Source organism: Lethenteron reissneri, unplaced genomic scaffold (genome assembly GCF_015708825.2).
Source record: "Lethenteron reissneri isolate LAM-NWPU_2019-01 unplaced genomic scaffold, ASM1570882v1 scaffold_186, whole genome shotgun sequence".
Classification (NCBI taxonomy): domain Eukaryota; kingdom Metazoa; phylum Chordata; class Hyperoartia; order Petromyzontiformes; family Petromyzontidae; genus Lethenteron; species Lethenteron reissneri.
Window position 1 is genome coordinate 7,799 of NW_026891619.1, and position 13,549 is coordinate 21,347.

Genomic DNA, 13,549 nt, shown 5'->3' on the forward strand with positions numbered 1-13,549 from the left:
GTGGGTGTCTGTGGGTGTCTGTGGGTCTCTGTGGGTGTCTGTGGGTGTCTCTGTGTGCGTGGGTCTGTGGGTGTCTGTGGTGTCTGTGGGTCTCTGTGTGCATGTGTCTGTGGGTCTCTGTGGGTCTCTGTGTGGGTGTCTGTGGGTCTCTGTGGGTGTCTGTGGGTCTCTGTGTGCGTGTGTCTGTGGGTGTCTGTGGGTCTCTGTGGGTGTCTGTGGGTCTCTGTGTGCGTGTGTCTGTGGGTGTCTGTGGGTCTCTGTGGGTGTCTGTGGGTCTCTGTGTGCATGTGTCTGTGGGTCTCTGTGGGTCTCTGTGTGGGTGTCTGTGGGTCTCTGTGGGTGTCTGTGGGTCTCTGTGTGCGTGTGTCTGTGGGTGTCTGTGGGTCTCTGTGGGTGTCTGTGGGTCTCTGTGTGCGTGGTGTCTGTGGGTGTCTGTGGGTCTCTGTGGGTGTCTGTGGGTCTCTGTGTGCGTGTGTCTGTGGGTGTCTGTGGGTCTCTGTGTGCGTGTGTCTGTGGGTGTCTGTGGGTCTCTGTGTGCGTGTGTCTGTGGGTGTCTGTGGGTCTCTGTGTGCGTGTGTCTGTGGGTGTCTGTGGGTCTCTGTGTGCGTGTGTCTGTGGGTGTCTGTGGGTCTCTGTGGGTGTCTGTGGGTCTCTGTGTGCGTGTGTCTGTGGGTGTCTGTGGGTCTCTGTGGGTGTCTGTGGGTCTCTGTGTGCGTGTGTCTGTGGGTGTCTGTGGGTCTCTGTGTGCGTGTGTCTGTGGGTCTCTGTGTGCGGTGTGTCTGTGGGTCTCTGTGGGTCTCTGTGTGGGTGTCTGTGGGTCTCTGTGGGTCTCTGTGTGCGTGTGTCTGTGGGTGTCTACGGGTGCCTGTGGGTGTCTGTGGGTCTCTGTGTGCGTGTGTCTGTGGGTCTCTGTGGGTCTCTGTGTGGGTGTCTGTGGGTCTCTGTGGGTGTCTGTGGGTCTCTGTGTGCGTGTGTCTGTGGGTGTCTACGGGTGCCTGTGGGTGCCTGTGGGTGTCTGTGGGTGTTGAACTTCTTTCACACCGCACCTTAGCCAAATCGCACCAATCGCAGGCAGAGCGCGGAGTGATGGTTGCCCACCTGGGCTGAGGAATGTGCTCACTCGGCGTTGCCGTGACGGGGCCGAGTCTGTCCCAGAGGCGCACAGCCGGGCCGTTGTGTCGGGAAGTGAATTCCAGGAACGGGCAGATTCTGCGTGGAGACTCGAGGGGTTTTCAGGCTCAAAGGGAGAGGTCACGAACAAGGTCACCACTCACTCGCTCGCAGATACACACAGACACACACACAGACACAGACACACACACACACAGACACACACACACAGACAAACACACAGATACACACACAGACACACACACACAGACACACACACACAGACACACACACAGACACACACACAGACACAGACACACACACACACAGACACACACACACAGACACACACACAGATACACACACAGACACACACACACAGACACACACACACAGACACACACAGACACACACACAGATACACACACACACACACAGATACACACACACACACAGATACACACACACACACAGATACAGACACACACACACAGATACACACACACACAGACACACACACACACACACAGATACACACACAGATACACACACAGACACACAGATACACACAGATACACACAGACACACACAAACACACACAGATACACACACAGACACACACAGATACACACACAGACAAAGACACAGACAAAGACACAGATACACACAGACACACACAGACACACACAAACACACACAGACACACACAGACACACACACACAGACACACACAGACACACACACACAGACACACACACACAGACACACACACACACAGATATACACACACACACAGACACACACAGATACACACACACACAGACACACACAGACACACACACACAGATACACACACACAGATACACACACAGATACACACACACAGATATACACACAGATACACACACAGATACACACACACACAGATACACACACACACAGATACACACACACACAGATACACACACACACACAGATACACACACAGACACACACACAGACACAGATCCCCCGTGTAGCCTTAACAGACTGTAGGGGCAAGTGCTGTTAGCGAGCACCTATGAAGGCCAGCACGGCACACGAGGGGGTGGGTGGCCAGCACCACGCCCGACCGCCTTTGTCTCCCTAGTGGTACACACACAGATACACACAGACACACAGATACACACACAGATACACACACACACAGATACACACACACACACAGATACACACACACACACAGATACACACACAGACACACACATACACACACAGATACACACACACACACAGATACACACACACAACAACCGCCATTCGCCACTAAGTGGCAGTGACGTCACCACGACCCTTGTGCCAGGCCATGTGCACATTGAGGCAGCCACGTGAAGTGTCGAACGCCCGCTGGCAGGAGGTCACGGGGCAGACCCAGCAGGTGCCACGGGTCGACTGACCGAGATGACCGAGATGACTGGCTGATGCGCCACTTGTGGCCCCTACTAAAGACACACACACAGACACACACACACACAGATACACACACAGACACACACACAGACACACACACAGACACACACAGACAGACACACACACAGACACACACACAGACACACACACAGACAGACACACACACACACAGACACACACACAGATACACACACAGATACACACACACACAGACACACACAAAAGACAAAGATCCCCCGTATAGCCTGAACAGACTGTAGGGGCAAGTGCTGTTAGCGAGCACATATGAAGGCCGGAACGGTACACGAGGGGGTGGGTGGCCAGCACCACGCCCGGCCGCCTTTGTCTCCCCCAGTATATATATAGACACACTCCGACTGCACAATCAGAAAATACAAAATACTTCACCAAAATGTGTCAAGGTGCAGGTCGGTCCAGGAACCCGGCTTCAGATATCATCTCCCAACTGGGTGGTGAGATGTTGACTACCTCGCCTGGTGTACAGGTGGTCGTGGGTTCGATGCTGAGATGTTGACTACCTCGCCTGGTACACAGGAGGTCGTGGGTTCGATGTTAACTACCTCGCCTGGTGTACAGGAGGTCGTGGGTTCGATGCTGAGATGTTGACTACCTCGCCTGTTGTGCAGGAGGTCGTGGGTTCGATGTTAACTACCTCGCCTGGTGTACAGGAGGTCGTGGGTTCGATGCTGAGATGTTGACTACCTCGCCTGGTACACAGGAGGTCGTGGGTTCGATGTTAACTACCTCGCCTGGTGTACAGGAGGTCGTGGGTTCGATGCTGAGATGTTGACTACCTCGCCTGGTACACAGGAGGTCGTTGGTTCGATGTTAACTACCTCGCCTGGTGTACAGGAGGTCGTGGGTTCGATGCTGAGATGTTGACTACCTCGCCTGGTGTACAGGAGGTCGTGGGTTCGATGCTGAGATGTTGACTACCTCGCCTGGTGTACAGGAGGTCGTGGGTTCGATGCTGAGATGTTGACTACCTCGCCTGGTACACAGGAGGTCGTGGGTTCGATGCTGAGATGTTGACTACCTCGCCTGGTGTACAGGAGGTCGTGGGTTCGATGCTGAGATGTTGACTACCTCGCCTGGTACACAGGAGGCCGTGGGTTCGATGCTGAGATGTTGACTACCTCGCCTGGTACACAGGAGGCCGTGGGTTCGATGCTGAGATGTTGACTACCTCGCCTGGTACACAGGAGGCCGTGGGTTCGATGCTGAGATGTTGACTACCTCGCCTGGTACACAGGAGGCCGTGGGTTCGATGCTGAGATGTTGACTACCTCGCCTGGTGTACAGGAGGTCGTGGGTTCGATTCTGACACTAATGAGATGTTAACTACCTCTTCTGGTACACAGGAGGTCGTGGGTTCGATGCTGATATGTTGACTACCTCGCCTGGTGTACAGGAGGTCGTGGGTTCAATGTTGAGATGTTGACTACCTCGCCCGGTATACAGGAAGTCGTGGGTTCGATCCTGACCCTGACGCTGCTGCTGCTGCTGTGTATTAGGAGTCTGCATCTCTCTCCCCGTGGTGGTCGCTGCGTGGATGTTTCTCTCCGGGTCCTCCGGTTTCTCCTCCACGTTTAGAATCAACGTCACCACGAGCTCAGAGTCAATGTCAACGTGGTGGTGATGATGATGATGATATCAGACACGTGGTGATGATGATGATATCAGTCACGTGGTGATGATGATGATATCAGTCACGTGGTGGTGATGATGATGATGATATCAGCCACGTGACTGAGCTGCTGTCACTAGTGATGTCCCAGCTCGCTTCTGATACAATATCTACACAGCAGCTCAGTGGGTGCTTACACCTGGTGACACAAACTTAGTTTAGTTGTAGTGTGGGGCTCTGTGAGTATCTGTGGGTCTCTGTGGGTGTCTGTGGGTCTCTATGAGTATGGGTCTCTGTGGGTGTCTGTGGGTCTCTATGAGTATGGGTCTCTGTGGGTCTCTATGAGTATGGGTCTCTGTGGGTGTCTGTGGGTCTCTATGAGTATGGGTCTCTGTGGGTGTCTGTGGGTCTCTATGAGTATGGGTCTCTGTGGGTGTCTGTGGGTCTCTATGAGTATGGGTCTCTGTGGGTGTCTGTGGGTCTCTATGAGTATGGGTCTCTGTGGGTCTCTATGGGTCTCTATGAGTATGGGTCTCTGTGGGTCTCTATGGGTCTCTATGAGTATGGGTCTCTGTGGGTCTCTATGAGTATGGGTCTGTGTGGGTCTGTGTGGGTCTCTGTGGGTCTGTCGATGTCTCTGTGTGTCTCTATGGCTCTCTGGGTGTCTATGGGTCTCTCTCCGAGTGTGTAGAAACACACGTTTGTCAATATCTACGTCACGATATCTGCCACGTGTTTGAGCTTCCGTGACAACGGTCACTTCTGATCAAAGATCCAGGCAGCAGCAGCAGCAGCCTCAGCGGGTGCCTCTACGACGGGCGAACTCAAAAATGTATTTAAGTTTTATTTCGATGTTATCCTTGGCCTGGAATCGATCCGGCGGGCTTGTGCTCCCAGCCCAAACAGAAATGCGTAAAACCGCTCGCTCCGTCTCGCGCCGGGAGCCGACACCGAGACAAATATTGGTTTTGGTTGTGCCGTGTTGACATTTCCATTTCGCCAAATATGAACGGCGAGTGGTCTGCCTGTGTGCGAATGAACCCCCCCCCCATACACACACAGGTGTATACACACGTGAACACACACACACATCAACATGTATACAGAGTTACAGAGAGACGCATAGTTACACAGAAATGCACACATACACCCATACACACACTTATATAAGAGTTGCACACAGACACACCACACAACAACCGCCATTCACCACTAAGTGGCGGTGACGTCACCACGGCGCTTGTGCCAGGCCATGTGCACCTTGAGGCCACGTGAAGTGTTGAACGCCCGCTGGCAGGAGGTCACGGGGCAGACCCAGTTGCCACGGGTCGACTGACCGAGATGACCGAGATGACTGGCCGATGCACCACCTGTGCCTCCTACTGTGCCAACTTGCTGTGCTTTAGCCACCCGGCGTTCCGCTCGTTGTTGTGAGCGTCGCTCCTCTGCCCTCCGTTGTTGTTGGAGGGCGACTGCCTCCAACTGCCCAGTAGCGTCCTTCACGAGCCTCCTCCACAGAGGCCGATCTTGACACCGCTGGCACCAGTCATCGGCAAGTCCACTCAGCTCCACGTCCTCCTGTACCACGTCACTCCATCTATTCTCCAGCCCGTGCCGCGCCCATTTAGCCCCCTCGATCCGGCCGAACAAAAGCTGTTTAGACATGCGGTGGCTGGGCATGCGGGCTACATGACCCAGCCAACGCAGCCTTGCCTGCTGGAGGAGCTCACCGATGGGACTTTTTCCATATCTCTCAATGATTTGTGAGCTCCTCACACAATCCAGCCTGCAGGTTAAACCCCAGGCGAAGATGTTCCATTAGGGGAGTCCACGTTTCGCAAGCGTAGAGAAGGGAGGGAATGACTGTGGCCGAGAAGACCTGAAGCTTCGTGCGGAGCGACAGACCAGGTAGCTTCCACACAGCGTTACGCAACCGATGAAAAGATATTGCCGCTCGACTGATTCGGAGTGAGACCTCTGTTGTTAAACCGGAGCCGGTCATGAGCACACTGCCCAGGTATGGGAAACTCTCCACTCTCTCCACAAGTGGAGTGTCCGATGGTACAAAATACCCAGGCAGGTGCTTAGTTTTGGTGGGGCTGATGGTAAGGCCCCACCTCTTGGTGGCACGCTCCAGTCTCAGCAGCAGCGTCTCCAACTCCTCTTCTGAATGAGCAGCTATTACCAGATCATCGGTATACATAACGTGGTTGACCAATAGGGAGCCATCCCTTGACCGCACCCGGGCATCGATCAGCCTCCCATTGTATCTGTACAAGATGGAAATTCCTTCAGTACAGCAATCGAAGGCTTCACGAACTACGCGGTCGAAATAGATGTTACATAATGTGGGAGCCAGAGGACATCCCTGTCGCACCCCAAGGTGTACAGGGAAAGGCTCCGACTCCCGGCCACGTAGTTTTACCCGGGCCCGCTCACCATGATGAAGGTCCTTAATGATCGTGAGCAGAGGGTCAGGGACTCCGAAAGCACGAAGAACAACCCAGAGCCCAGGCCTACTGATGGTGTTTAGGCCTTGACCAGCTCAACACATTCCTGCAAAAGGAGCTGGTAGGAACGTTGGGTCGCTCGGTCAATGGCCTGCAGGGTCAACGGCAGCGTGGTGTATTCCGCAAATATGCCCGACTGTGAGGGCGGGCACAAGCCGGCGTGAGTAGGTGAAACGTTGAGTTTTATAAGGGCACCAGCCTCTCCCCACCCAGCCCCACCCAGCCCTTCCCACCCTCCCCTAAACACCCAGCCCCACCCTCCCCACCCAGCCTCTCCCCACCCTCCTCACCCAGCCCCTCCCTCCCCACCCAGCCCCTCCCTGCACGACGGACACAATAATCCCCTGTGGGCTGGTGTAACCAGGAGGTTCCTACCAGTATAAAGCAGAGATGTAGGTCTTGTTGAAATGCCCTACACCTCTCCTCTAGCAGACGGACAGAAAATATGGCACCTGTGCAGGACCGCCCTTTCCTGAAACCACATTGGGGCTCCGCAAGCCTCTCCTAGCGTGTCTGGCAAGGCGATGTTGAATAATAATTGGCAGGACCTTTCCCGGCACATTGAGGAGTGAGATGCCCCTGTAGTTGTTACAGTCTGTGCGGTCCCCCTTCCAGTCCTGCGGAACCCGTCCAGTGGCCCAGACTGTTGTTATGATGTCATGTAGGGCAGTCTGTGCACAAACGCCACCCTCCCTCAGCATTTCGCTTGGGAGATCATCTCTGCCCGGTGCCATTCCTGGTCTCAGACTCCCATAGACTGAACACTGCCCATAGACTTAACACTGCCATAGACTCAACACTGCCTATAGACTCAACACTGCCACCCATAGACTCAACACTGCCACCAATAGACTCAACACTGCCACCCATAGACTCAACACTGCCACCAATAGACTCAACACTGCCACCCATCAACTCAACACTGCCACCTATAGACTCAACACTGCCATAGACTCAACACTGCCCATAGACTCAACACTGCCCATAGACTCAACACTGCCCATAGACTCAACACTGCCATAGACTCAACACTGCCTATAGACTCAACACTGCCACCCATAGACTCAATACTGCCACCCATAGACTCAACACTGCCCATAGACTCAACACTGCCCATAGACTCAACACTGCCATAGACTCAACACTGCTTAGACTAACACTGCCCATAGACTCAACACTGCCCATAGACTCAACACTGCCCATAGACTCAACACTACCCATAGACTCAACACTGTCCATAGACTCAACACTGCCCATAGACTCAACACTGCCATAGACTCAACACTGCCATAGACTCAACACTGCCACTCATAGACTCAACACTGTCCATAGACTCAACACTGCCCATAGACTCAACACTGCCATAGACTCAACACTGCCATAGACTCAACACTGCCACTCATAGACTCAACACTGCCCATAGACTGAACACTGCCATAGACTCAACACTGCCACCCATAAACTCAACACTGCCATAGACTCAACACTGCCCATAGACTCAACACTGCCACCCATAGACTAACAATGCCCATAGACTCAACACTGCCATAGACTCAACACTGTCCATAGACTGAACACTGCCCATAGACTCAAAACTGCCATAGACTCAACACTGCCATAGACTCAACACTGCCTATATACCTAACACTGCCACCCATAGACCCAGCACTGCCACCCATAGACTCAACACTGCCATAGACTCAACACTGCCCATAGACTCAACACTGCCACCTATAGACTCAACACTGCCCATAGACTCAACACTGCCCATAGACTCAACACTGCCACCTATAGACTAACACTACCCATAGACTCAACACTGCCCATAGACTCAACACTGCCACCCATAGACTTAACACTGCCACCTATAGACTCAACACTGCCCATAGACTCAACACTGCCCATAGACTCAACACTGCCACCCATAGACTTAACACTGCCACCTATAGACTCAACACTGCCCATAGACTCAACACTGCCACCTATAGACTAACACTACCCATAGACTCAACACTGCACATAGACTCAACACTGCCACCCATAGACTTAACACTGCCACCTATAGACTCAACACTGCCCATAGACTCAACACTGCCCATAGACTCAACACTGCCACCCATAGACTTAACACTGCCACCTGTAGACTCAACACTGCCACCTATAGACTCAACACTGTCCATAGACTCAACAGCGCAGAAGTGTGGTGACCACACTTCTGCGTTCTTGTGCAAAGTGGGGGGGGGGGGGGGGGGCAATCTCTGAGTCAACGTACATGATGCGTGTTCCCTACCCGTACCCTACCCGAAATGAGCGACAAATGGTGACTCACCAGTGACTCACGGCCTACCCGTACCCGGCCGCACCAGGGTCGGAAATGGGTACCCGTACCCAGCCGGGTACAGGTAGCTGGGTATCGGGTAGGGTACGGGTATCGGGTACCTGATTGCGACCTCTGTGATGAAGCCATGTTGCAGGCGTGGGTGGGTTGTTTCTAGGAACTTGAATTGTGAGAAGAGACAAGACGTTGGGAAATGAGTGACAAACGGTGACTCACCAGTGACTCACGGCCTACCCGTACCCGGCCGCACCAGGGTCGCTAACGCCTACCCATACCCGGCCGGGTACGGGTAGCCGGGTATCGGGTAGGGTACGGGTATCGGGTAGGGTACGGGTATCTGGTAAGGTACAGGTATTGGGTAGGGTACGGGTATCGGGTAGGGTACGGGTAGGGTACGGGTATCGGGTAGGGTACGGGTATCGGGTAGGGTATGGGTATGGGTAGGGTACGGGTATCGGGTAGGGTACGGGTAGGGTACGGGTATCGGGTAGGGTACGGGTATCGGGTAGGGTACGGGTATCGGGTAGGGTACGGGTATCGGGTAGGGTACGGGTATCTGGTAGGGTACGGGTATCTGGTACAGGTAGCCAGGTATCAGGTACGGGTATCGGGTACCCGCTTGCGACCTCTGTCATTGACCCTCAACCTCTCCCCCGTCTCCCCTCAGGTCGCGATGTCGCCGCCATCAGCGCTCCGCTCGGCCGCCATCTTTGCCTTCCTGGTGGCGACCGCGAGCTCCAGCTACTACCCGGACGCCGCCTCCGGCCCTGTGCTCTCCTCCTCCTCCTCCGCCGGAGTCCAGTCGCAGTTCTCCGTGGCGGGGGGCGGGAGGGCCCCCCAGACGTTCGTGAAGCAGGCGACGTACGCGGGAGTGGGGGTGGTGGGGGCGGGCGGGGTGGGCCCCCGCCCGCCGGTGAAGGGTAAAGTCAAGGAGAAGTGGATCGGTGAGGACGATGGCCGTCGGTGGTTCGGTGTCGATGGAGCATCATCATCGGCATCAGCAGCAGTGTCATCAATGTCACCACCACTGTCACCACTACCATCACTATCAGTACCATCATCACTGTTATCATTATCACCATCACCACTACTATCACTATCACCACCACCATCACTATCACCACCATCATCACTGTTATCATTATCACCATCACCACTACTATCATCACTATCACCACCGCTACTATCACTTTCATTGTCACTATTACCACCATCACCAGCATCATCACTATCATCACCACCACCATCACCATTACTATCACTATCATCATCACTATCATCACCACTACTATCACTATCATCATCACTATCATCACCACCACCATCACCATTACTATCACTATCATCATCACTATCATCACCACTACTATCACTATCATCATCACTATCATCACCACTACTATCACTATCACCACCGCGCTAACTCCGGCACCACCACAACAACCCCGAACACCACCACTACAACCACCATCACCATGATCACCATTTGGATAAGATTTTCATTACCACCACCAGCAGCACAACCATCACCACCACCACCACCACCAACCCTTAACACCACCACCACCACCACCGCCATCACCAACCCTTAACACCACCACCACCACCACCGCCCCTGTGCTCTCCTCCCTCCACAGAAGTTCCGGTGGTGCTGCAGCCCGGCCCGCGCGGCTTGAAGGGCCCCCCCGGCCACCCGGGCCTGCCGGGAGTGGGCGAGGCCGGCCCCCCGGGCCCCACGGGCCCCCCAGGGGCCCCCGGGAGCCCCGGGCTCCCCTCGCCGGGGAGCCGCGGACACCCGGGTCTCGCCGGACCTCCCGGGGTAGCCGGCCACAAAGGTCCCGCCGGAGTCCCGGGACGCGCCGGGACCCCCGGCCCCAAGGGCCACCAGGGCCCCCAGGGCCTGCCGGGGCCCAAGGGCGACAAGGGGGACGGGGGGGACGGGGGGGACGGGGGGGAGGGGTCCCCGGGCCCGCGGGGCCCCCCCGGCGAGGCGGGGCCCCCGGGCATCGGAGTCCCGGGGAGCGCCGGCGTGGACGGGGCCGAGGGGCCCGGGGGCCCGCCCGGCGCCAAGGGGGAGCCGGGGAGCCGCGGGCCCCCGGGGCAGCCCGGCCTGCCGGGGCCGCTGGGCCTCCCCGGGATGGGCAGCCCGGGCAGGGACGGGGCCCCGGGGCGGCCGGGGGAGAAGGGCCACCGGGGGCTGCAGGGGAAGCCGGGCCTGCCCGGCAGGCTCCCGCCCGGCGCGAAGGGCGGCCGCGGCGAGTCCGGGCCGCCCGGCCCCCAGGGCCCCGAGGGTCACGTGGGGCCCAAGGGGGAGCCGGGGCCGGAGGGGCGGCCGGGGTTGCCCGGGGTCGACGGCCTCGCCGGAGAGCGGGGGGCCCCTGGCCCACGCGGACCGCCGGGCGAAGGGGGCCCCGTCGGAGCTCCGGGCGGGGACGGCACGCCCGGCGATCGCGGCCCCGCCGGGGAGGCCGGCGGGCCGGGCCCCGCGGGGGACGCGGGTCCCGTGGGCCCCGCTGGTCCCGTGGGCCCGGCGGGCCCCGGCGGGCCCCGGGGCGAGCGCGGCCCCAAGGGGTGGCCCGGCAGCAAGGGGCACGCCGGCTCGCCGGGCTCGCCGGGGTCGTGCGAGTGCGGCCCTCGGGACGGAGGCCCCGTCGGCGCCCCCGGTCCGCCGGGGCCGCCCGGCCCCCCGGGACCGCCCGCGGCACACGGGCCGCCGCCGCTGCCCGGCGACCGCGAACTCCTGGGCGACCTCCAGGGGCGGACGATGCCCCTGCGGCCGGGCGGCGGCTTCGACGGGGAGGCCGACCTGGGCCCGTCGGTCGGAGTCGGCGTGGCCTACCGGCCGGAGCCCGCCACCTCCTCTTCCCGCGGCCCTCCGGACGCGCCGCCCGGCGGAGTCGTCAAGTTCCCCGTCGCGGCGAAGAAGATGGTGGGCGTCAAGGAGCACCACGTGCACCACCACCACTACATGAGCGCCGTCAAGGTTCCCGTGCTGCCATTCGCTCCCTTCCCCGAGCAGCAGCAGCAGCAGCAGCAGATGCAGCAGCAGCAACAGCAACAGCAGCAGCAGCAGCAGATGCAGGTCCAGTTTCACACTCACCAGCAGCAGCACCAGCAGCAGCACCAGCAGCAGCACCAGCAGATACCGCAGCAGCAGCCGCAGACGGCGACCCGGGCGGCTTTCTCGGTGCGCCTGTCGGAGGCGTACCCGCCGGCGGGGACTCCGATCGTCTTCGACGAGGTCTTCTACAACGGCGAGGGCGCCTACGACGTTCCGAGCGGCGTGTTCACGAGCCCCGCCGGGGGCCTCTACTACGTCTCCTTCAGCTTCCACGTGCGGGGCAGCCGCGCCTGGGTGGCGCTCGTCCGCAACGGGGAGCCCGTCCTCTTCACCTACGACGACGGGGACGGCGGGTGGCGGTGGGGGCCGCCGGAGGAGGAGGCGACGATGGGGGAGGGAACGGCAGGAACGGCAGCGGAGGTGGAGGAGGTGGAGGAGGTGGTGGAGGAGGGATGGTCGACCACGCGTCGGGAGCCGTGGCTCTGCCTCTGGTGGCGGGCGACCGCCTCTGGCTGCAGATCCCCTCGGAGGAGGCGGCGGCGCTGTACGCGGCGGAGCACGTGCACGCTGCCTTCACCGCGTTCATGGTGTTCCCCCTGTGAGGGGGCAGGGGGGCAGGGGAGAGGAGGAGGGGGTAGGAGGGGTATGAGGAAGAGGGGGAGGGAGGAGGAGAGGGAGGAGGAGGAGGAGAGGGAGGAGGAGGAGGGGGAGGGAGGGAGGAGAAGGGGGCAGAAGGGGGAGGGAGGGGTAGGAGGAGGGCAGAGGTCGCAAACGGATTTTGATTCCTTACCCGTACCCGGCCGCACCAGGGTCACAAACGGGTAGCCGGGTATCGGGTACCCGGTTGCAGGGGCGGTTTCTTCATTAGGGCGATTGGGCGACGCACCACCAATGTCATTGAACCACAGAGTCACGCTAGCCGTCACTGCAGCCTCTGGGTGTAGTCCAATCAGCGTCATGCTACGTTCTGTGGAGTACCGCCTCTTTTTGGGCGATTTCACTCCGGCTGAGAATCGCCCCGAGTGGCCCCATAGACTTACATTCAAAGATGTTTTTTTTCGAACGGGGGGCGCTCCAATGCATTCTCTATGGCTTCCGGGAGGGCTCGCCCTAACGTGCTTACGTCATCATACGTAAGCACGTTTCATCCAACAATATAATTTGTCGCCACCTAGTGGAATCTTTAATAAAAGACACTTGAGTGGTTTGTATTAATAGTGAGTATAGAAACAAACAAGATGTATTGTAAGAGTCACTTTATTTTTCATTACTATTAAAGAAGTGAAGTTGCCTTTACATGCTTAAGCTGTTAATTTATCCTTTGCATGGGTGGACCTTATCCTTATCAATCATCCAGACATTTGCCCCCCCTAAGAGATTTTGCAGGAGCCGCCACTGCCCGGTTGCGACCTCTGGAGGAGGGGTGGGAGGGA

At 57.6% G+C, this 13,549-nt stretch overlaps 1 protein-coding gene and 1 long non-coding RNA gene across 2 annotated transcripts; one reads left to right on the forward strand and one right to left on the reverse strand.

Annotated features, from left to right (window-relative positions):
* Positions 1-3,079: 3,079 nt before the first annotated feature.
* LOC133339403 (uncharacterized) lies at positions 3,080-3,818 on the reverse strand. The gene is made up of 3 exons (XR_009754726.1): positions 3,233-3,818; positions 3,141-3,190; positions 3,080-3,098 (listed from the first exon to the last, which is right to left on the reverse strand). It is a non-coding gene; the product is annotated as an uncharacterized LOC133339403 (long non-coding RNA).
* A 5,908-nt stretch (positions 3,819-9,726) lies between these two features.
* Positions 9,727-12,718, forward strand: LOC133339400 (collagen alpha-2(VIII) chain-like). The gene is given in 3 exon segments (XM_061547545.1): positions 9,727-9,999; positions 10,693-12,468; positions 12,471-12,718. Coding segments are annotated over 3 exon segments (2,295 nt in total). The 5' UTR covers positions 9,727-9,728.
* The last annotated feature ends 831 nt before the right edge of the window (positions 12,719-13,549 follow it).